Source organism: Aureobasidium subglaciale, assembly GCF_000721755.1.
Source record: "Aureobasidium subglaciale EXF-2481 unplaced genomic scaffold scaffold_18, whole genome shotgun sequence".
NCBI lineage: Eukaryota > Fungi > Ascomycota > Dothideomycetes > Dothideales > Saccotheciaceae > Aureobasidium > Aureobasidium subglaciale.
Window position 1 is genome coordinate 531,258 of NW_013566977.1, and position 21,893 is coordinate 553,150.

The 21,893-nt window shown below is 50.1% G+C and overlaps 8 protein-coding genes across 8 annotated transcripts; 6 read left to right on the forward strand and 2 right to left on the reverse strand.

Moving 5' to 3' along the window:
* The first annotated feature begins 1,798 nt into the window (after nt 1-1,798).
* On the forward strand, nt 1,799-3,734 carry AUEXF2481DRAFT_42453 (uncharacterized protein). The gene is made up of 4 exons (XM_013486152.1): nt 1,799-1,900; nt 1,949-2,086; nt 2,135-2,985; nt 3,037-3,734. Exons 1-4 carry the CDS (start codon nt 1,811-1,813, stop codon nt 3,260-3,262), a joined length of 1,305 nt encoding a protein of 434 aa, XP_013341606.1. The 5' UTR covers nt 1,799-1,810; the 3' UTR covers nt 3,263-3,734.
* On the forward strand, nt 3,222-3,870 carry AUEXF2481DRAFT_42455 (uncharacterized protein). Its single transcript, XM_013486153.1, has 2 exons — nt 3,222-3,276; nt 3,325-3,870. The coding sequence occupies exons 1-2, from the start codon at nt 3,270-3,272 to the stop codon at nt 3,645-3,647; spliced, it is 330 nt and encodes a 109-aa protein (XP_013341607.1). The 5' UTR covers nt 3,222-3,269; the 3' UTR covers nt 3,648-3,870.
* Nucleotides 3,871-4,041: 171 nt separating this feature from the next.
* Nucleotides 4,042-11,057, forward strand: AUEXF2481DRAFT_110421 (uncharacterized protein). The gene is made up of 2 exons (XM_013486245.1): nt 4,042-4,306; nt 4,357-11,057. The coding sequence occupies exons 1-2, from the start codon at nt 4,237-4,239 to the stop codon at nt 10,917-10,919; spliced, it is 6,633 nt and encodes a 2,210-aa protein (XP_013341699.1). The 5' UTR covers nt 4,042-4,236; the 3' UTR covers nt 10,920-11,057.
* A 1,899-nt stretch (nt 11,058-12,956) lies between these two features.
* AUEXF2481DRAFT_90828 (uncharacterized protein) lies at nt 12,957-14,900 on the forward strand (the record flags this gene model as incomplete). Its single annotated transcript, XM_013486209.1, has 2 exons — nt 12,957-13,485; nt 13,542-14,900. Exons 1-2 carry the CDS (start codon nt 13,051-13,053, stop codon nt 14,898-14,900), a joined length of 1,794 nt encoding a protein of 597 aa, XP_013341663.1. The 5' UTR covers nt 12,957-13,050.
* A 1,532-nt stretch (nt 14,901-16,432) lies between these two features.
* On the forward strand, nt 16,433-16,962 carry AUEXF2481DRAFT_42460 (uncharacterized protein). The gene has a single exon (XM_013486154.1). The coding sequence runs from the start codon at nt 16,605-16,607 to the stop codon at nt 16,782-16,784; it is 180 nt and encodes a 59-aa protein (XP_013341608.1). The 5' UTR covers nt 16,433-16,604; the 3' UTR covers nt 16,785-16,962.
* A 93-nt stretch (nt 16,963-17,055) lies between these two features.
* AUEXF2481DRAFT_359659 (uncharacterized protein) lies at nt 17,056-18,420 on the forward strand. Its single transcript, XM_013486246.1, has 3 exons — nt 17,056-17,109; nt 17,174-17,936; nt 17,990-18,420. Exons 2-3 carry the CDS (start codon nt 17,390-17,392, stop codon nt 18,280-18,282), a joined length of 840 nt encoding a protein of 279 aa, XP_013341700.1. The 5' UTR covers nt 17,056-17,109; nt 17,174-17,389; the 3' UTR covers nt 18,283-18,420.
* Nucleotides 18,421-18,678: 258 nt separating this feature from the next.
* On the reverse strand, nt 18,679-19,038 carry AUEXF2481DRAFT_7155 (uncharacterized protein; the record flags this gene model as incomplete). Its single annotated transcript, XM_013486068.1, has 2 exons — nt 18,679-18,866; nt 18,951-19,038. The coding sequence occupies 2 exons, from the start codon at nt 19,036-19,038 to the stop codon at nt 18,679-18,681; spliced, it is 276 nt and encodes a 91-aa protein (XP_013341522.1).
* Nucleotides 19,039-19,603: 565 nt separating this feature from the next.
* On the reverse strand, nt 19,604-21,806 carry AUEXF2481DRAFT_359698 (uncharacterized protein). The gene has a single exon (XM_013486247.1). The coding sequence runs from the start codon at nt 21,542-21,544 to the stop codon at nt 19,754-19,756; it is 1,791 nt and encodes a 596-aa protein (XP_013341701.1). The 5' UTR covers nt 21,545-21,806; the 3' UTR covers nt 19,604-19,753.
* Nucleotides 21,807-21,893: the final 87 nt, after the last annotated feature.

The window sequence follows — 21,893 nt, forward strand, 5'->3', positions numbered from 1 at the left end:
AATTCCAAGACGTAAACAAACAACTGTGATCTACAACATGATCAGCAGGAACCATTCCATGTTCAAGTTGGCAGTGTGCGAAGGTCTCTCGGCCTCGCTTGCGCTTTACCCACGCATTCGTCATCCATGACGACTACGCAGCCACGTGAAAGAGATGCACGGAACAGCTTGCAGCTTGAACTTTCCCCTCCATCGCATCCTTCGAAAAGGTTCACCGCGGGCACGCGATCACCATCGACCACACACAAGACTGGCGGGTCTCTGGACCGCAGCAGCAGCAATCTATCACTAATACGAGGTCCCCAACAGAATCCGGTAGCACCGACGACACAATTTAGTCACTCACCGCCTTGAGGTGACGCACCGCCGGCAATTGCAACTTGGATAATCCAGTCGTTCGCGACCTTGTTGTCGGTCATAACTCAGTCACCCACAACCAACGAACTGCTTCTGGCCACACCTCCTCGTCAAAAGTCTCTGCACAGCCCGGCTTCAGCATAATCGCCACAGAAGGGAAAAGAATCTCGTGTGACTAGCAAGCAGTTCCGGCAGCGCCGGTCGCGATGTCAGAAGCAAGACCTGAACGCAGGAGAGGACGTTATGCTGAACTTCCCATCCAAGCCGCCAACCTGCCGCCTACTCGCAAAGGATGGTCTTCAAGCAGCTCCTTATAACGTGAAGCTTTCTAAGCTTCCACCTTGATGCCTTCCTGGATCGCCTTGCAATGCGCAGACTCGTATCTCCCGCCCTCAAGCTGATGTGCTTACGACGACTCGCTATAGAGCTATGATGAGCTCTGGTCTCACATAAGTCTCAGCTATTCAGTGGCCATCAAAACGAGCATACTGCCCACAGGCAGGGCCATAGGCGAACAAAGAATGCGGAGCCAATCGCTTCCAGAGAACATTCCTGTCTGTCTTGAAGGCACTATGCCTCCTGACAGCCACTTCCTGGCTAAGTTCTCGCAAGGAGGTTTCTTGATAAGCACCGCGAACTTGTGCAAAAGATTTACTCTACACGAGGAGCTTTGTCAACACCATCGTAACGCTTTTACAGCAGTCTGACATTTTTACCGATGCGGTGTCCTCGCAATGGCATCCTCCACTTGTCTTGTAAAAAAGCTTCGGCAGAGCTTTGTGGTGCCCATGTTTTGGCTGTGACTTTACTATAGTAGTTTTGTTGTGCAAATGTCGGTTTGGTCCGCATGACAAGCGAGCAGCAGTATTATACTCAGAGCTGCGAAGATAAATCGAGTGTTATCTATCTGCGAACTGTGTTTTCCTGTTACGCAGGTTTTCCGGTCTAGCCTCCTAATCGAACAGTCTGGATATATGTAAGTTCGAAAGCTGCAGCTTAGAAAGCGTGTTTCGTATACTGGAAATTATGCTCCTCGAGTGACTTCTATGCGAATGATCGATAAGACGTTCAGCATCAGGCGCATGCATGTTATGATTCTGCTTATCTTGGTCGTGGTGCTTACCCCAGCTCATGTTGATGAGCGTGACAGGTTTTGCTTCGCACACAACTTGAACTCGAAGTGGGAGTATGGCGGGGAGAAAGAGGCACAACAATACAACATACTATTCCTCAAGGACCCATCGTCTTCAGGCCCCCTACGAGACGCACACTCTAACGAGAATCTATATGACCACTGCGCAAGATTAGAACGCGGAGCGCTTATTGGATGAATCTTTATAGGGTGGCGCTTGTAGCGTACTTGGCAGTCAGCATTGCTACTGGCTATATTACATGCATCAATCTCAAGGTGGTCCCTTTCTGACATCTGAAAACACTTCACCGTTAACAAGCAATGGTGTTTGAACCGAGCGAATATCGTGCGATACCACCCACAGACTTTCTTTCCTGGTTGTTTGACGGTGTTGTAGATCTGGAGAAAGATGTATGCAGCTACTCACAAGAGATGGCAAGCGACTAATCCTTTTAGTAGATTCTGATTGATGCCGTTGACGATCAAAATCGGCTGAATACTCGACAAGCTGTCTCTTTGGTACGCAGAATTATTGCTGGCTTGAGAGCGGCTGGACTGAGACCAGGAGATGCTGTATGCGTACATGTCTTCAATCATGTCAGTGTAAGAGAGAACTATTTGCAAATGTGGCTGAACTATTGTCAGGTCCTCTATCCGATCATCTACTTTGCCATAATCGGTGCTGGTGGCATCTTTGTCGGATCGAATCCTGCCTACAAAGCCTCAGAAATGAGTCATTTGTTAACGATCACGAGGCCTACATTCATTGTCGTTGAGGACAATCTTCTAGCGGACATCCTACCTAGTCTGCAGGGAGTAATATCTCCAAGCTGCACGTTCATTTTCAGTGTCGATGCTGAGCCCATTGTCGTTGAAGGCTACAGATGGTGGAGTAGCCTGCTTTGTCATGGAGAACAAGACTGGATCAGATTCGAGGATGCAAGGAGGGCGAAGTCGACCATCGCCACGTATCTGTCGACGAGCGGCACCACCGGACTGCCAAAAGTAGCAGCGACCTCCCATTATGCTCTCGTCGCAGCAGGTGTCTCCATGCAACATTCGAACAGTGAATATTTCCAGGTATCACAGCTTATCTGTCTCCCACTGTTTCATGCTTTTGGAGCTTCGTTCGTCCAGATTTCTGCCTTTCGTCATGGCACACGTACGTACATCATGCGAAGGTTCGATAGCGAAGTTTTCACAAGTATGGTCGATCGTTACAACATTACTGATATTGCCGCCGTGCCTGCTCTCCTAGCAAATATTGTTAAACAGAAGATTTCACCACTTGTGATTGGGAGTCTACGCCGAGTTTGGTGTGCCGGAGCACCCTTATCATCGGCTCTGAGGGATGCCATGTATGGTCTGCTGCATGAGGAAGCCATCATATCTCAAGTCTGGGGATTGACAGAGTTTGGTCGCATCACTTCGTCCGGGTGGGATACAAAAGATCGCAGTGGAAGCGTAGGCTCATTATTGTCAAACGTTGAAGCGAGGTGATTATCGTGTTCTGAAGGCCTGGCATACCTATACTGACATCTCGGCAGAGTCGTGGACGAACAAGGCTCCGAGATTAGTGACCAAGGCGTCCATGGCGAGTTACAGGTCCGAGGACCTTCATTGATGAATGGTTACTTCAATCGCGCTGCCGATACTGCCAAGGCGTTTGATGGGGATTGGCTGAGGACAGGAGACCTAGGTTATATAAAGCAAGGGAACGTCTACATCAGTGGGCGTCTGAAGGTGTTGCTTGATCTAGTCCTTCTTCGATAAGACACAGATGGTGGCTAACCGTTTTCAGGAGCTGATCAAAGTGCGTGGATGGCAAGTCTCACCAGATGAAATTGAGGATGTACTGCTCACGCACCCGATGATTGCCGATGCGGCCGTGGTTGGTGTTCACATTGGTGGAAGGCAGTCTGAAGATGAATATCCTAGAGCATACGTCGTATCCATCGACAATAATCCTTCTGGGACCGACGAGCGGAAGTTGATTAAATTTGTCGCAAACAAGCTGGCCAGCTTCAAAACTTTGCGTGGTGGCGTGGTGTTTGTGGAAAGGATTCCAAGAAACTCCAGCGGGAAAATCTTGCGACAGTCCTTGGTGGAAAGAGCGACGATCGAGGTTGTTGCCAATTCAAAAGATGCAGAAGTGTAGACTCAGGTACTCCGTCCTCCACTTTGGACTGCTTGCACAGTGAATATCACCTTGCATTCGTACACACAATCGAAGGATGATGTCGGCGTCGGTTGGCACCAAGCCACAATATAACTCAGTCTTTCCGTACCGGTGACCAGGTCATCACGAAAACCCCCAAAGTCAGGAGTTTCTGATCCTGCTAATGGTGACTCGATCGTATGTCATGCTATGCGAGTCTTCTGTAGATGTCAAGAAATGTTTTCTTTGAAAACAGCAGACGTGATTCCAAGGTTCAAGATAAACTGCGACGCGATGGGAGGGCATGCAGGTGTCTGCGCACAGACCTGTTGTAAATTTCGCGCCGGGACACCCACCACCTGCAGCGTCCATCCTTCTACAAACTATATCCTTGCGCTGCGCTTGTTGGCTGCCTGATATGCAGACATGGTCATGATAGCACACACAAGCGAACGTGGCGAGATAATCTCGGCACAAAGGTCGAAGATGGCCCACACATCGTCTCGCACTTGCCTGAGCAGCTGCGAAGCCCACTATTCCTGCTTTCATGACAGATAGAGACGACTTGCCCAGTTGAAAGTCAAACACAATGACGAATGATAACAATCTCTTCGGGCTGCCAGACAGTGACTACCAGCCTATCGCTATTGTGGGAGTTGGTAAGACTTTTGAGCAGTTATTCAAAGCCTAGCAAGTAACAATAACCAAGCTTGTCGATTGCCCGGAGAATCTTACACACCGTCCAAACTTTGGGAGAACTTGTTAAGACCTGGCAAATCCGCATGGTCAGAAGTGCCCAAAAACCGGTTCAATCTTGATGCGTGGTACCATCCTGATGGCACTAGACCCGGAAGCATACATACACTTGGAGGATACTTTCTTAGCCACGATGATCACCTGCGCCAGTTCGATCCTTCGTTCTTCGGAATAAGCCCTCTCGAGGCCTCTTCGATGGACCCCCAGCAACGCAAACTGCTCGAGGTGGTGTATGAAAGTTTCGAAGATGCTGGAGCCACTCTCGAGGAGCTCTCCGGTTCAAAAACATCGTGCTTCGTTGGATGCTTCACCAATGACATGCGACGCATGGTTTCAAGAGACTTGGAATATGGATTACCTTATGAGATGACCGGCAGCGACATGACAATCTTGAGCAACCGGATCAACTACGTCTTCAACCTCAAAGGACCAAGCATGACAGTCGACACAGCCTGCTCATCTTCTCTCTACGCCTTGCACCTTGCATGTCAAAGTTTGATCGTCGGCGATTCTGAAGCCGCTGTGGTAGGGGGCACGAACATCATAAACGACATCGAGCAGCACATCGCCAGTGTGCGACTTGGAGTTTTGTCTCCATCATCGACATGTCACACTTTCGACGAGCGTGCGGATGGGTTTGGTAGAGGCGAAGGCATCTGTGCAGTATACTTGAAGAAGCTCTCAACCGCTGTGGCTGACGGAGATCACATCCGTGCGGTCATCAGATCCACCGCAGTGAACAGTAATGGGAAGAGCCAAGGCATCAATCATCCCAGTTGGGAAGGTCAAGCGAATGTCATCAGAGAAGCATATGCTAATGCAAACCTGGATCCTAGACAGACTGGTTATTTCGAGTGTCATGGAACTGGAACGCAGGTGGGTGATCCAATAGAGGCGATGGCCGTTGCGGATGTTTTTGCCGATGGTCGGACGCCAGACGAACCCCTATTTCTGAGTTCAGTCAAGACAAACATAGGCCACACCGAAGGTGCAAGCGGGCTTGCAAGCGTTATAAAGGCAGTATTGAGTATTGAGAATTCTCTGATCCCAGCCACAGTCGGGGTCGAGACTCTCAACACGGCTATCGACTTCAGAGATGGCCGACTTGCTGTTGTTCGAAAAACTATACCCTGGTCAGCAAAGCTCCCCAAACGAGTGAGCATCAACTCTTTTGGATACGGAGGTGCGAATGCGCACTGCATTATCGAGTCATCTGAGATCCTTATCCGGCCTGCTCAAGGCTATGAAAGCACACCCTCAGTCTTGAAAGAGTCCTATGATACCGTAATTACCCGTTTGAAAGCTGACACTATCACGAATATGGAACAGACGCTCAAGAGGTACCTGTTGGTATTCTCAGCTCATGATCGGCTTACCCTTGAGAAGAATATTGCTGCACTAGCAACCATGATTCATAAACATCCTGCAGCGAGTGTTGCATATATTCTGGCTAATAGAAGAACCAGACTTTCATGTACGGCTTTTGCAACGATCGCTGGTACGGAAGTCGAGTCGCAGTCTCTTCTAGATAGAGTGCAGTACGGAGTCGAGGCACCGCTGGAGGCTTTGGTTGTGGCATTCGTCTTCACAGGTCAAGGTGCGCAATGGCCGACCATGGGCTCCAAGTTGATCCAGCAGTATCCTATCGTCCGTCAAACAATGGCTGTTTTACAGTCTGCACTTGACGCACAGTCGATCGTCCCGGACTGGCGTCTGGTCGAGGAATTATCGAAGCCAGCAAAGCAAAGTCGTATGCACGAAACGGCTCTTGCTCAACCACTGAGCACTGCACTTCAGATCGCTTTAGTCGTCCTCCTCCGATCCTGGGGTATACACCCAAGAGCTGTTGTTGGGCATAGCTCTGGCGAAGTCGCCGCAGCATTTACAGCAGGACTGTTGACAGAAACTGAGGCCATCGCGATAGCTTACTATCGTGGTATTGCAGTGAGCGAGCATGGTAGACCTGGAGCAATGATGGCTGTAGGTCTAGGTGCCGACAAAGTTATGCTCTATCTGGTAAATCAGTCGGATGTAGTGATTGCCTGCCAGAATTCGCCCGAGAGTGTTACTCTCAGTGGTGATGTGGACATCATTAGTAGGATACATGCTCGCCTCAACAAGGAAGGTATTTTTTCACGAATACTCGATACCTCTGGCAATGCATATCACTCGCACCTTGTCAAGGATGCTGGCCAATACTACGAAGACTTCTTCAAGTCCTCGTTCGCGAAAACTTCTCCTGAAACACCATCCGAGGTCCCGATGTACTCATGCATCAATGGAAGGGTCTTGAGCTGTTCAGATCAAGTTCGGATTGGATACTGGAGGGAAAATTTGGAGAGTCCAGTCAACTTCACACACGCCTTGTCGTCCCTAATTGCATCACAGCCTACTGTTAATTGTCTGATTGAGATTGGAATGCACTCTGCACTATCCGGTCCAATAAAACAGATCCGAAATGCAATTGGAATAACGCCAGAAAGGCTTTGTTACATGCCTAGCATCATCCGCAATGGCGATAATGTTGAGAACCTCATCTCTTTGGCTGGCAACCTCTGGAGTGCAGGTTACCCAATAAATATGGCAGCTGTGAACGGCTTGGCTGGAGAGAGGCATAGACACTTGCCAGACCTACCCACTTATCAATGGAACTATGAGAGCGGCCATCTTTGGAACGAAAGTAGATTGAGTCAAGGTTTGCGATTTCGGGAGCACGCCCGGCATGATCTGTTGGGTTCTCTTGTCGTGGTCTCCTCTGCTCTCAATCCGACGTGGCGTAACAAGTTGAAGATTAGAAACGTCCCATGGCTATCGGATCACCGCATCGGTGATGATGTGATCTTTCCTGCAGCTGGATACTGTGCCATGGCAATAGAAGCAGTGACGCAGTCTGCTGAATTCGCCGGAGCAGTGGTTAGCGGCTACATAATTCAGCACCTATCGATCAAGACGCCGCTGGTAATTCCGTCGGAAGGTGAGGTTGAAATTCTATTCGATCTTCATCTAGCGGGTGGTTCTACGTCACAGGGGAGTCATAATACGTTCGATTTCAATCTGAGCTCGGCCAGCGCAGACGACGGGTGGACTGAACATGCTGCTGGAAGAATTGTGTTTCACGAGCAAAGTACAGTACCAAGCACTCTTGACGACCATGTCTATAAGGCCGACCCTGAAGATGCAAGTCATGGAGACTGGTACAAGGCGCTCGCCAAGATCGGATTGCATTATGGCCCAAGTTTTCGTCCCCTGAGACAGATTAGTACCAATGCGAAGGACAACAGCGCGACTGCGCAGATCAACATGCAGACAACCAAAGGTTTGATGACCCAGGAATCTCATTACGCAATCCATCCCACGACACTGGATGGCTGTATACAGCTCGCTGTCATCGCAGCGTGTAAAGGTGACATTAGAGGCATTTCGAAGGCGTATCTTCCTACCACAGTCGACAATTTGGCAATATGGCGGACATCAGATTCATCCCAACTGTCAGATTGGTGTCTGCTTTCTAGCCATGGTGCGCAACGTGGCATGCGATCTGTACATGGATCCTCGCAACTCTTTAGTTCGGACCATGTCCTGATAGCGCAGATGACGATCTCGTTGATGTCCCTCGAAGGTGGTTTCGCTGACCAGGAGTCTCAACGAGCGCGCGAGCCATTTACGCGGCTTGTTTGGCAACCTATCATCGACAAAGACCAGATTGATGGAGATCTCCTGCCAACAAACACTAGTTCCGGCCTCATGTCCGTCTCAAATGACGCCGAACTCTTGCTCGTATACAAAACATTTTTCTGTCCACTAGCCAAAGCTGTCGAAGCTCGCGCCAAGGATCAGGGCATCGAGACTCGGCGCGTTGCTTTAGCAGATTCAGAATTCAGTATCACCAAGGGCTCTCGAGTTCTTGTGATGGCTGAGCTCGAAGGTCCGCTGCTCGTTGACATGACCAGTCAAGAACTATGCGCGGTGAAGGCACTACTCAGAATGGCCTCGTCTCTCATGTGGGTTACACGAGGTGGGCTTCTGAAAGGCAAGGTCCCAGAATTCTCGATCATCTCTGGTATGGCAAAGTCCATTACAAAGGCACAGCCTTCCCTTCGGCTGTCGAGTATCGATGTGGATCCCGATGATGCCGACGACGTATTTCTGGCAACAGCCATTGTCCACCATGAGCACCGTTTATGCGAAGATGTCGATTGTGTCCTCGATGACCAACTTATTGTTGCTAGCGGTTTCGTGTATGCGGGTCGATACGTTCTGGATAGCGACCTGAACCGCGATGCTGAACACCAATTGAAGCCTGAACCAATGATGTGCCAGATGGAAGACAATCTAGAGCTGACTTTCCGGCAAGTCGGCCGTGTGGAAAGCTTCTACTTTGAGAGGAAGCCCGTGTCTTCCCTTCACATCGAACCGGATGAGATTCAGTTGACACCACTGGCATACGCCCTTGGACCTCGTGAAGCAGCTATCCTCAAAGGAAACCAAGTTTCAGACTACTTCAGCAATGTATGCGTTGCATCAGTACAGTGTAGCGGGGCCCAAGTTACAAGACTTCAACCAGGTGACAGAGTCATTTGTTGCTATCCAGGCAGGTTCGATAGCTCTTTCGTCGTGAGCGAAAGTGCTTGTGAGGCGTTATTCTCTGAGGAAGATGCAGGAGACATCATCACCTCATTGTTACCATACTGCGTGGCAATTCACACCATGCGTAATATAGCTCACATACGCAAAGGACAAATAATACTGGCCGAAGGTCTACCGGACGCAATAGCCATCGCAATAGCACGATATGCGCAAGCTTCTGAATGCAGCGTTATTCTAGCGTTTGACTCAGAGGAAGGCAAGATCTCCTTCCAAGATGAACACCCAGATGTCGTATCGTATGCATCCTGCATCCTGAGCTTGATGCTGACGCAGCAGACGAACATCTTGACAGAAGGCAAGGGAATCGATGTAGCGTTGACATGTCCAAAGAGCACGAACTCCCCTACAATCTGGCAAACCCTAGCGAAGGACGGCCGTCTCATCTATACGCTGGAAGGCTCGGAGCTCCCCAATATCAGCTTGCTTAATCCTTCAGTCTTTGTGCGAGGTGCCTCGCTGTCTTCTTTTGACATGAACGACATGATTGCGGCACAATCTCAAAAGGCGACGACTCTTGTGGGTGAAGTCTTGGATCTTTTGCGGCATGGTACAATCCAGGGTATTTCCCCAAGCGCGACCTTCAGTCTTTCGGAGCTACCGCGTGCAGTTGCTGCAGTGGCGAAGCCAAACGCGACATCTGATATCGTCCTCACGTTTGATCGTGGAGATTTAGTACCCATTCATCTTCCTTATCAACAAGTTGAGTTCAGCTCGGAGTTCTCATACGTCCTAGTTGGGTGCCTTGGTGGGTTAGGCCGAAGTCTGGTGAGATGGATGTTCTCACAAGGTGCGAGACGATTTTTGTTCCTATCAAGATCAGGTGCCGAAAAACCTGTAGTGGCAAGCTTCATCTCAGAGCTAGCAAAAATGGGCGCCGAAAGTATAGTCGTCAAGGGTGACGTTAGTCGTCTTGAAGATGTGCATCGCATCGTCTCATTAGCCAAGACGCCCGTCAGAGGAGTCATGCAGCTAGCCATGGCGTTACATAGCAGATTCTTCGACGACATGTCCATCGAAAATTGGCAGGGTGTTCTGTCTCCAAAGATACAGGGAACAATCAACCTACACCAGGCACTATATCACGAACCATTAGACTTTTTCGTCATGACTAGCTCGACTCTTGGTATCGCTGGTGCATCGACACAGAGCAACTACGCTGCTGCAAATGCTTTCTTGGACTCCATGGCCCGACACCGTTGGAGTTTGGGTATGGAAGCGTGTTCTATTGCACTTGGAATGATTGTTGGAGTCGGACATGTGGAGGATCATCCTGAAGTCAAGCAAGCTTTCGAGCAGCGGAACATCTATGGTATCCCCGAAGATGAGTTCTTGAGAATGATGGAGACTGCTTGCAGACCTCGAGGTGCCATTTCATCCATGTCCAAACACGACCCGCTCAGTGTTGCACAAATCATTACGGGCCTGGAACCAGGCATGCTCGCCGGATCGGCTATGCAGTCATCATGGCTCGCAGATCCTCGTTTCTGCAATATAGCCACTGCTATTGCGCAGATTAGCGAAGGGAGCGCTGTGTCTCAAAGTGACGAAACACTAGATACAGTGACAAGGCTCAGAGCAGCAGCGGCGTCAAACAACGAGAACGCAGTTCAACTCGCAGTCAAGGATCTCGTGCTCCAACAATTTTCTAAACTCACGTTGGTCTCACTGGATAAGCTTACCACGTCGCTGGAGCGCCCGATGGCAGACTTTGGCATGGATAGCATGATAACTGCCGAACTTCGTAGCTGGGCTTGGAGGGAGCTTGCAGCAGACTTACCGTTCATGAAACTTCTCAAAGGAGATATGCGGATTGGCGCATTGGCAGATCTCGTGTGGTCTTCCATGGACCACGGGAGATGGCAATGTTGAGCATGACGATTGTGGGGGCACTGGTGGTGGGTATGCGTTGATGTCCGCTAGCTGTAGGCTTCAATTAGACCTTCTATTGTATTTAAACAATATAGTCGGTCGCAAAAATCTGTGAATGACCTCAGTATCATGTCTCGGACAGGGATTTTCAGATGGAAGCAATTGCGGTGCGGTGCCGTACGTGCACTCATGTATTTGCCAATTCAGCCTGGCTCTACAACGGAAATCTTCCGCGCTTCCGGCACGCGTCGTAAACCAACGCAGTCTCGAAGACGCCTCAGTCTGCCACCGTCATCTAGCAAGAGCGACCGCAGCAGAGACAAATAACAGAAGTTCTGACATACCAAGATGGATGGTTCGGTAGGAATAAGGATGATCATCACAGGAAAGAAGGCACAGTCCAAAATCCTTCGGAACTACATGACGTCAAACATGTTGTAGACATCCCTAAATAGTACGAAGGCCCCGTGGGGTCCTCCACACTCCAACACAATTGGGCCCAGAGTCCACAACACCACAACTCGTCAAAGAGAACACGATGCCTCAGCAAACTTCGACAACAAATCAAAACGCGGCAGATGCTGATGTGGCGTCAAAATGGGGGATCACACCCAACACCAACACTTCCGCGAAACCGATCGATCCTAGCACCGGTAAACCAGTCGATTGGGAAAATTACTACGACGAGGAAACGAAGAAAGAGTTGAGAGCCAAGGGAGTCAACCCGGCATTGAAGGCAGAAATGGACTGGCACAAAAGCCAATCAGAGGGCAAAGGCTTTTGGGGCAAGGTAGCGCAGACAGCTATGGGAGGTGGATACATCAAGTGATGAGTGAAGCGCTTCTGGTGACTCGTCTACTCTAGAGGTGGGTATGAGGATAGATTTATTCTGCTATGGAGTCCGAGTTGACGTGCTTAGATCATCGCAAGAGCTTGCTCGTTCGCCAATAACACCAGGATGAAGCATACCTGATGTCAATACTTCCTATACAATGTCTCGCACGGTTTCGCTGAGAATTAGCTTAGATCATAGCCTGTATCTCAAGCGTATTCGTTGACTCGATTGCCTTCCGGTATGTGTCTTGGAGCGCGCGGAGCTTCACTATCAACAATTGGTATAATTTCCTCTTGCGCTGAACACTGTCTCTCTTGTACTTGTTCCGAAGCACAATGCTTTCTCAACTTGTACCGATATTGCTGAGGAATGTCATTTGCTCAGGTCCCAGCGCCGGTCTTGTTGATACAAGAAATCCCTGTGCCTTGCTACAGCGTGTCGCCGCTCTTCTTTGGTGGCTGGAGGTGAGTGTCCGAGAATGACAGAATTTAAGCGCTCGCCGTTTTCGGCTACTAGCAGGCCGCGGAAGCTGACCGTTGACAACAAGCAGACCATCATGATCTTCGTCTGTTCCTTCCAATTCTCTCCCAAAAACAACCATGCAATTTACTTGAGTAACAGCTCTAGCACTTTTTAGTTTGAAAGATCATGTACGCTGCAGACATATAACCTATGCTGGGTCGGTGTGGAAAACCAGAAGATATCAAGAAGGATCCCTCGTCAACACGATTCATGACAGAAGGCAGTCTCGAGAGCCGCGTTGATTCCAACTTGGCAGCCAAGTCTTTGTCGTCATGGGCACGCGACAGCTACTCAAAAAAAATCGACCACCGCGGCGGCCACCACAAATGTTCATCACGCTTGACAGACTCCACACGCATCCTCATGTGGCTTATGATATTGTTTGTGAGCTCAGATCGATATCGCGTTCCTCACGAGTGAACGCGCCCGAGTCGATACATATGAAATGGCCTCAGCCTTCCCAGGTACAGTGCAGCCTTGTGCCATATCGGAGAATTCTCCCCACACAGGTAGGATCAGGATCGATATCACCCAAATAGCCCCCGCGGGCCAAGCGTCAAGGTCTCCGGAGTCTTCCTAAATGGCAGAGATGGCGATCGATAACTGTGACTGCCCTATTCCCGAGGGCGACGACAGCACCGTACGTAGGGCGAGATGATTTGAGGGCGTAATGGGGGGGTGTTTTCGTTCAGGAAACTTCTTCATGGCTTGGTCCCCGCCTGCCAATATCAGGACCATCTTCATTCTTTGCCTTCACTACACATTTGCTCAACTATGCCCTGGTCGTTCGCATGTCCATCCTCCTGCCAGATGCTAGTCTTGGTAGCATTCACACTCTTGTCAGCTCTCGTCGAAGGCACTCGAAATCTTTCCGGTGCGTCTTGGGGATCGACAGCATACGAATGGGGTCTTCTAGGACGATATCCTCAGCAGTCTTTCAAATCAGCGCCTCTGCACCCGCCGCTCACCAACACTGTCCAATGGGATGAACAATGTGCCCAAGGGTACACTTTGCTGAGTTTACGCGGCACTGCAGTTTCTGAACCAGCTGCGATCATGCTAGGTGGACACGGAGAACTGGTTTGGATGGACGAGAGTTTCGGTCCCTACGTGATGAACCTCAAGGTGCAGAAGTATAAGGGCGAGCAATACCTAACTTTCTGGTCCGGAGACATCAGTCTTGGTTTCGGGCTCGGCACGTATTACATGGTCAGTATTGGTTCACTCACGCTGACTTGCTAATCATGCTGATGTATGATCCGCAGCTCGACTCTCATTACCAGGTGTTTAAACAATTTTCTGCAGCGAGCACGCTGGAGAATGACTTCCATGAGTACGCCATCACAACCGACAACACAGCCCTACTTACCAGTTACGACACTGTTGCAAGAGATCTGTCGACCCTAGGAGTTGAAGGCCAAGGCTGGATCTACGATAGTCTTTTTCGTGAGGTTGACATCGAGACTGGTGAGATCATCTTTGAATGGCGTGCTTCAGACCATTTCGCCGTCAACGACACCTATTATCCTATAGATGCCGCAGGCAGAAGTCCCGAAGCTCCGTTCGACTTCTTTCATATCAACAGTGTTGACAAGGATATTAACGGCGACTACATTGTCTCGTCTCGCTTCATGCACAGTATTGCGTGCATCTCGGCCAGGACTGGAAAGCTTCTCTGGACATTGGGAGGTCGCAACAATGATTTCGAGGATCTATCCGATGGCTATGCTACAGACTTTGCTTGGCAACACCACGTTTCCGTACAAGACGACAATCGGCTGAGCATATTCGACAACACGAGGTATAGGAAATGGCATGAAGAGCTGCTGGAAAGTAACGGCGAGATAAGCCGCGGACTACTGGTACAGCTGGATACCGACAACATGACTGTCGAGCTTGTCCAAGAGTACATGAATCCTGGAGCGAGAGGATCACCTCAACAAGGCTCCATGCAAGTCCTGAACTCTGGCAATGTGTTACTGGGATGGGGCTATCATGCAGGTTTCACCGAGTACAGTTCTGATGGTGCAGTGCTTTGTGATATTCACATCAACCCGGCTATGTTCTTCCCCTTTGGATTTGTCCACTCTTACCGCGCGTTCAGAGCCGCCACCTGGATTGGCCGCCCAAATACACAACCAGACATCTATCTCGATCACGAAGATGGATATGCCTTTGTGAGCTGGAACGGCGCGACAGAAGTTACAGGCTGGAAGCTGCAAACAGCCAACGCGACTTCTGGTGATAAAATCGTTTTCACCGATGCTGTCAACACAAACAAAGACGGGTTCGAGACAAAGATTGAAATGCCAGATGGTGACTACGGCTTTTTGCGCATTATCGCGGTGGATAAAGCTGGAAATGTATTAGCCAGCTCGAAGACCGTGGCGGCGAACAAAATCAGTGTGCCTGCTGCATCCAGAAAGTGGAAGTATGCAGTCGTCGCGCTCATGTTCTGGATTGTCTGTTTCGTGACAGGGTTTGCCAACCAGAAGGGACTGAGAGCGTTGATACAAACAGGACAGCAAAAGGCCGGATCAAGGTTCCGGTCGCGAGGATGGAAAGACATTTGGATATCTGGCAGTGCAAAGTCCGAGGAAGAGGAGAGGCTCTACCCCAGTTGATTTTGAAGCTTTGGCCAGATGGTATTTGAGCAATGCGAGCCAAACTCATGTCCGCAGTCAGGCGTTCTGTTTGATCTCGTACGCAACGTTTACTCAGACGGTAGACGGAGACTCATGTTCGTCCGGCAACCACTTCTCGCACGTTCATTTCAGGCCCTTCGCGCTCTTCTGTGCGGCTAGTGTTACTCCAACGACTTTATCGTTGACTTCGACCTGGTTGTTCTTACCTCACGCCGTACACGCTTTGAGGACCTTACTTTCCTTGGTATCTTCCAGTATGAACTTGGCTTCGACAGTCGGGTAGCAGGAGATACACCAAAGCTCTGCTGCTGGCCTCTCTACTGATTCATCCGTATATCCTCCTTCTTCTCATCTTGGAGAACACGAACTGTACATGGAGACCGTTGCACAGCACAGGGGGCCAACCCAGAGTTCGTACAGCGATTTGCGTTCGAGGCAGCCGACAAAGACGACGATTTCCTCGCCAACTGTCGGTTTTAATGTCCCATTCCCTGGTGTCAACACATCCTACCTGCAGACGCCACACTAGGGCTTTTCTACGTACATATGGAAGTACCGCACCACACTGCTTGGCTCTACGAGTAGAAGTACTCTTACCCGTGTCACTATGGTTGCCCGAAAGGATTTGTCGACGAAGCCCCACGCTAGCGTCATGAAGCTTCCGGGACATGTCAGAATCTGCCACCTCTTGCTCTTGACATAGGGGCTGGAGCTCCTCTGTGTTCTAAGCACGTGGATACCAGATGCTCCCGTACGCACGCGACCAAGCACAACTACTTCCTGGGGCACTGGCAAGCTGTACATGCAACAGCTTCGTACAAGCTCTCTGGACTCCAGGACGAACCAATCAGCGTCGTTCTACGTGCACCTACACGCGAGGTTAAGGGACCAAGATTTGAGCAGATGCAAGTCTTGTGTCCACACAACGACGTTGAAGGTATTGTCTGGATGGGATTCTACACCCCGTCGGAGATTGTTTCGCTGGCTCGTGTTGGGGATGTGAGAGATAGTCTTTTGATATAGAAGGAGCTTCAAGAAGAGATTTGAGAGAAAAACACCTCGTTACAACTATTACCTTCGGTTAGATTTTGAAAGTGATTACTCGATAAAATAGGGCAACCCTGTGGCGACTGAGCAGAAGGGACAAACTCCAAAGCCAAGCTATTCAGACTTCGGCAATGTGCTCTTGTTTCGATCAACCTTCATTGCACCCTCCGTTGCGCTGCACAAAGATGCAGCGGCGATGCTACCTGCAAAGAAGTAGATGATCGGATTTGTGTCTTGTGCCCTTGGTGCACACGGTGCTACACGTATCCGAAGTCCGCGACATCCGGCAATGAGGCTGTGAATTGAGAGGCTGGTGATGTCATTGCCACGAGGGTGTATCATGAAATCAATAGCCCTTGCCGCTATCGAATAGAATAACAAAGGCAGCAATCGCGCGGCTCCTTTTTTTCACTCTGGTAACCACAGCCCCAAATATCTACTTAGTACCTTGCAACAAGTTCAGCCGGCCAAACAGTACAGCACAATTCACACCTCTACAACTATAAACACAAACACGAACAGGATCAAATCGCACATTCTATCGCGTCAATTTTCCCACGACACAATTGATTGCAAACAAAACCCTGCATCACACGTCCCTGAGAGCCGACCACACTATCACACACACAATCCACAATGCCGACGACGAGTCCCAACCGCGATAACCGCACCTTCATGGAACGCATGTCCGACGCCCTTGTCTATGTGCTCGCCTTCCCATTCATCATCTTTGGCATCGCCATCAAGCGCGCCTTTACACAAGGAGGAGAACATCGTTCTTATCGCAACAACTTGCCGGCACAGAAGAGGATTTAAGAGCTTGGGTTTTTGAGAGACATTGGGAATAAGATTGACGGTGATATGGTAATGGGAGGACAACAGGTGTTCCGGTGTTTAGGCAAGGCGTTGTTAGTCATGTGAGATGGTCTAGGATGCGGATGTATACCCCTTTGGATTTATGCGAGTAAGAGAGAGAGATCACAAGGACGAATGAGACTCCGGCAATTTCTGCAGAGAAAATGTTTTACGGACAGCGAAGTGCTGTCTTTCAGTCAAGCTCCGTTGGGAGGTACAAAAAAGTAAAGACCAGGCCTTGTTCACCCTCTGATTGACGAATCAAGTGGTATAGGTCAATCCGATAGTATGTGAACATCTCTTTGTCCGTTACCTTTCTTTCCGCAAAGTGCACCTTGCTTACAGGATAGTGGCAGTATCAATCTGTGGGCCAATCTCGTTGTGCCATCATCATGGCTGCCATTGTCTTCGCTCGACATGTTGATTATCCTACAACTTCTTATGTCGCTGCAAATTGACCATCAACGAGTCACTTGCAACATCACATGCAGCAAGCACACTCTGGTTATAAGTGAGGCTGCTGCCCACCCAGAGTCCAGTCAGGGCAAGCCTTCGAAAGAGCAGTCATGGCTCAACCTCCTGACCGCCCTTATAATGGTTACAACTCGGAGGGACAACTCCCCGCTCAGCTCGATGTTGCCTATCCGGAGCAAAACCCTCTCAACCAGCCAAACCCATACTGTCAGGGGCAACAATTCCCTGGTCCACCCAATACGCACTATCGCGATCAACACCTTCTTCCTGATCGACCAAACAACTACGACCAGGGACAGCAGCCAATCATTCAACCGAACAGTGGCCAAATGCCCCTCGACTTCCAGAACTACATCGCAATTCAAGTACCCTCTGAATACCAGCAGGGCAACAACCTGAGCCAGCAGATTACGGGCTTTTCTCACTATCAGCCTTCTCCGCTTCCCATCAATCATGATAGCAATACTGGTCAGCAAGGGCTCTCCTCTTATGTCGCCCCTTTCAACCCAAATGGCAACACCTTCACCCTCAGCCGCTGCGACAGCGATGGTAGTCCTAGTCAATGGCCTATCAACGATGCCTCCATGCAGCGCATCCACAACCCCACTCCTTTCCTCTCTCGTATATCAACTGCATATGGTACAAGATGACTGCTTCCCCTTTTCTTCACCTCCCACTAATACCTTCAACAGCAAAACCAGACTTCTTCACCGACCCTCACACAGGGCAGAAATTCGCTCTACACGACATTGTATTTCTTGACTTACCTAGAGGATACGCACTGTATTGGAAAGCTCGTCCTCAAGTACCTGAAAAGTCTGCTCCGAGCCCTAACGGTGATTACTACGTCTATGGACATGCTAGAGGTCGCTTTAGATCGGGGGAAATGTTTGCGAAGCATGTTCATGCTATGTTGATGCAGGAGTTGGATAGGTGTGGGTGTGAGCAGTGCAAGCTGCCTGCTCTGATAGGCTTGAAATGTTGATGGCAGGTTTCTGAAGCTATGAGAAGGTCGCTGAGATCTGTGGCTCTTCCTGAAGTCCGAGGTTAATTGACTGGGGCGACTTCGCGAAGCAGGAGCGCTTTTCCGGCCTCTATGCCATAGCATCCAGAGGAAAGTGCCATGACGAGAGAAAAGTGGTTTGGTGATCTCTGCAGGTCGTTTAGCGAGTCCAGGGGAGTCTTAGACCTTGGGTTCTACTGTCATCGAGGAGCCTCGAACATGCGACAGTATAAGAGGGAAGTGTGACATAAAAACAGTCATTCATTGCCGTTACGATCATCAAGAAACTTTCCTCGACACCGCGTCCCTTCTTCTCCCTCTCCATAGCGCTCAACACCGACACTCATAAAAGCATCATAGCTCCAGTACCAATGCCCTTCACAGGCCCAAAGGGTTCTGTCCAGTCTGTTCTTTCCCACCAATACTCTTCTCCTCCTCCTTTGGCTTATCCATCTCCTTGCTCTTCGTGTATCCTCCATTCGTAAGTCCACCAACTGCTGTGCCAACGGGAGAAAGACCTTTGTTGAGGGCGTTGCCTAGAGGGTCGCCGAGGGGGGAGAGGAGGCCTGTGTTGGAGTAATATCAGTATTGATGTATTGGAAGTATGGAAAAGAGGATGTGAGATGGCAAAGTGCAGAATCATGTCTCACCTTTTTGACCACCGAGTTCAACGTCTGTCATGCCCGCAGGCAGGTTGCTCAAACTCTCATCGTGGCTGGGTTCTTGGTTGTTCGACATTTTGCTTTGATTTCTTGTGATCGAAGGATGATGTACTAAAAGGTAGGCAAGGACAAAGAGTAGGTCTTGAAAGAAAGAGAACAGTGCTTACTTTTGCAGATCATGCATTCTGTACCACCCCTGCAAGTTCTTGCTTGAGAGTGCTTCCAAGGCAAGGTACTTGCTTGCCGGTGACGTCAGTGGTTTCCCCGGATCGCGTGTCCAATGTTGCTCGGTTGCAGTTTCCTGTTCAAGGTCGATTGGGTCGGAAATTATACCTACTGTGTGCAAGAGATGCAGCATTGTCTTGGATGAAGCATGTCACAATGGCTCAGCAATCATACTCGGAGGGAGAATTCCATTGTGAGTCAAAAGATTCTTTGCATTCATGTAACGCCCATTGACTACAACGATTGTATGTGCAAGCAAAACTGAAGCAGCAAGACTGACCTGAGCCTGCTGTTCACCAATCAAATAAAAACGATCGAGAGCATAATTGGAGGGGTATACAGCGTGAAGATAAAGCAGTGTCAAAGCACGAGACGTGAAAGTACAAAAAGAAAGTCTTGAAAGAACAAGATGGCGATGCTAGGATTGAGGGTGAGTAGAAGGGACCACGCTCCCGAGAGCTCGGAGTTCCAACATCGGCTCTGACTTGTCGATCCAGTATTTGTCGGTCTGACAGTGATGTAGCTCCGCGAAGAAACCACGCCTGAGGAAGTCGCCATCGTCAGGCTTAGTAATTCGAATCCGCGGGACGGCCGTTGTAAATACCATATCCATCAGAGGCGCCTGGGGGTCTTCTCTTGTCGTCGTAAGCTGCACCGTCGTAATCATATCCACGAGAGGGATACCATGAAGCACGCTTGGACTCTTGTTCGCGTCGAGAATACCTACTGCGATCATCCGCGTGCATATTCGAGCCATACTGAGCAGTAGGCACATCGCCAATATTTGTACCCTCAGATCGTGTGTATGGATTGGATGCGTATCCAAGACTCGGGGGAGTACCAAGGTTAGGTCGTTGCCCATTTACGGAGAGCCTATGATGTCTCTGCCCGGGAGTAGGTATGTCTGTTGGTCTGCTCTGACCGAATTGCGGATGAGGGGCAGCCGAGTTGGCGCGAGACGGACGATTTGTATCGTCCGAGCGACCGATGTTTTTGCGGTCGTCCTCGTACATCTTTCCAGTACCTTCCTTCGCCGAGTACGGTTGGCGTTCCCGCTCGATCGGACCAGGGACCGTACGCAAGTCATCCTCGTCCACTGTAGACGCGTAGTTGGAGTAGGGAGCACGCTCTCTCTCGGGGAAAGATGTTGAAAATGGATGCGAAGTAGGAGGTTGTTGAGTCGGTATTGATGTCGGAGGAGGCGGCGGAGGCATAGGATTACTCGAGCGCAATTGGATGTTACGATCAGATGCCATGGCGGCATGCAATCGTTGCTGTTGAGTTATGTCCTCTACGTGAGGGATGAGGCGACGGCTCAACTGTTTCGGGAATCGTTCCTTTGGGTTGTCTGCGTTACTGATGGGCATATCTACAACGGCCTTTGCGAGCCTCTCATACTCCATAGCCGGATGTGCTTGGATCAGAACAGTCATGAACTGATTAAAGCCATCAGGAGTCAAAGCAGGTATGTCCGGTGTCGAGTGGTTCCCAAACTGGACAAAGTGATGTTGGCAGCGCAAGTCGCGGTATATCCTTGAGATGGACTCGCAAGTGATACGACCGCCAAAGATATCTCGCCATGGGTAGATCTCAGAGGAGAGTCGGACATCGTTGAAAAACTGTACCATCTTGGAAGGAGGAATGACCAGACTACGCTTTGGCTCATAGTCCTCAATGATATGTAGAGCGAGTCCTCGAAGAAATTGGCCCAATCTCAAGGTGGGCTGGCCCGACACGAACAAAGGCTGCCACGCTTTTTCCAAGACGGTTTCTTCGAAAGTCGAGGGCATACGAGTTTGCTGGGGTCGAGATCGGATAGCCTCAGTACGAACAGGCGATGCATCGCTGCTGCTCTTGTCTGGCCTCGAGAAGTCGTGACTGTTATTGTACGGGTCCGCCGCAAACATGGGAGTTTCGGATGATGACGACCCGTAGCTCCCAGTATCCCTAGTGGGAGAAGGTGGAGTGTAGGGGCGTGTCAAAGAAGCAACCGACTCGGCAGGTGACCTCGACCGGGTCGATCTGACATGTGGGGGAAAGTACGGCTGTTGTTGTTGTTGTTGACCGATGCCGTTGGCTTGTAGACTGTCGATGACCTGCTGGGTGATCTGAGCAACAATGGCGGGATCAAGCTGACCTGCTGCGTCAGAGCGCTCGAAAGCATGATTGACAGCATTGTCGACTGGGGGAGGTTGTTGGCAGTTGCTGCTTGGTCTCACAGCGTTCGAATTACCTCTTGGTCTGGGTCGGCGATAGTTATCAGAGTCGAGTTTTGGCGCTGCGTCGTCCTGGTGCAGCTCGAAACTGTCTGCAGCAGACTGCGCTGTCGGAGAGCGATAGCCATCTCCAGATGCCATCTTAGACGGCGTCACTCGATCGTCACTATCAATCTGACACGGATCGCTCACAGGCTTCCGAAGGCCAGATATGCGAATGGAAGTGATCTGACGTGTCGTGGGGTGGTTATAATGGAAGGGTGGGCCAGTCTTAGCCCAGGCGATGAAATGCGATGCGATGCGAGTGCTGATGCGATGCTGCGGGGCTGCAGAAGTACGGGGAGCCAGTCCCGACCACTGTTCAAATCAGAGAAAGTCGGCCTTGTCTTTGTGTCCCAATCCTCGAGTCTCGTTGGTGGAGGCCTTGACCCTTTTGCTTGTGGTGCACGAGACGAGCTCCTTCTCAAGAGCGCTCTGGACGAGCCACACG

Excerpts from the sequence above, each read along its gene's own strand:
- AUEXF2481DRAFT_42453 (XM_013486152.1), top strand. The coding sequence starts at position 1,811 with ATGGTGTTTGAACCGAGCGAATATCGTGCGATACCACCCACAGACTTT. Across the intron at positions 1,901-1,948 it reads TTGTAGATCTGGAGAAAGAT|ATTCTGATTGATGCCGTTGA; the intron begins GTATGCAGCTAC and ends TCCTTTTAGTAG. Across the intron at positions 2,087-2,134 it reads GCGTACATGTCTTCAATCAT|GTCCTCTATCCGATCATCTA; the intron begins GTCAGTGTAAGA and ends AACTATTGTCAG.
- AUEXF2481DRAFT_110421 (XM_013486245.1), top strand. The coding sequence starts at position 4,237 with ATGACGAATGATAACAATCTCTTCGGGCTGCCAGACAGTGACTACCAG. Across the intron at positions 4,307-4,356 it reads TATCGCTATTGTGGGAGTTG|CTTGTCGATTGCCCGGAGAA; the intron begins GTAAGACTTTTG and ends ACAATAACCAAG.
- AUEXF2481DRAFT_42460 (XM_013486154.1), top strand. The coding sequence starts at position 16,605 with ATGCCGACGACGAGTCCCAACCGCGATAACCGCACCTTCATGGAACGC.
- AUEXF2481DRAFT_359659 (XM_013486246.1), top strand. The coding sequence starts at position 17,390 with ATGGCTCAACCTCCTGACCGCCCTTATAATGGTTACAACTCGGAGGGA. Across the intron at positions 17,937-17,989 it reads TCGTATATCAACTGCATATG|CAAAACCAGACTTCTTCACC; the intron begins GTACAAGATGAC and ends TACCTTCAACAG.
- AUEXF2481DRAFT_359698 (XM_013486247.1), bottom strand. The coding sequence starts at position 21,544 with ATGGCATCTGGAGATGGCTATCGCTCTCCGACAGCGCAGTCTGCTGCA.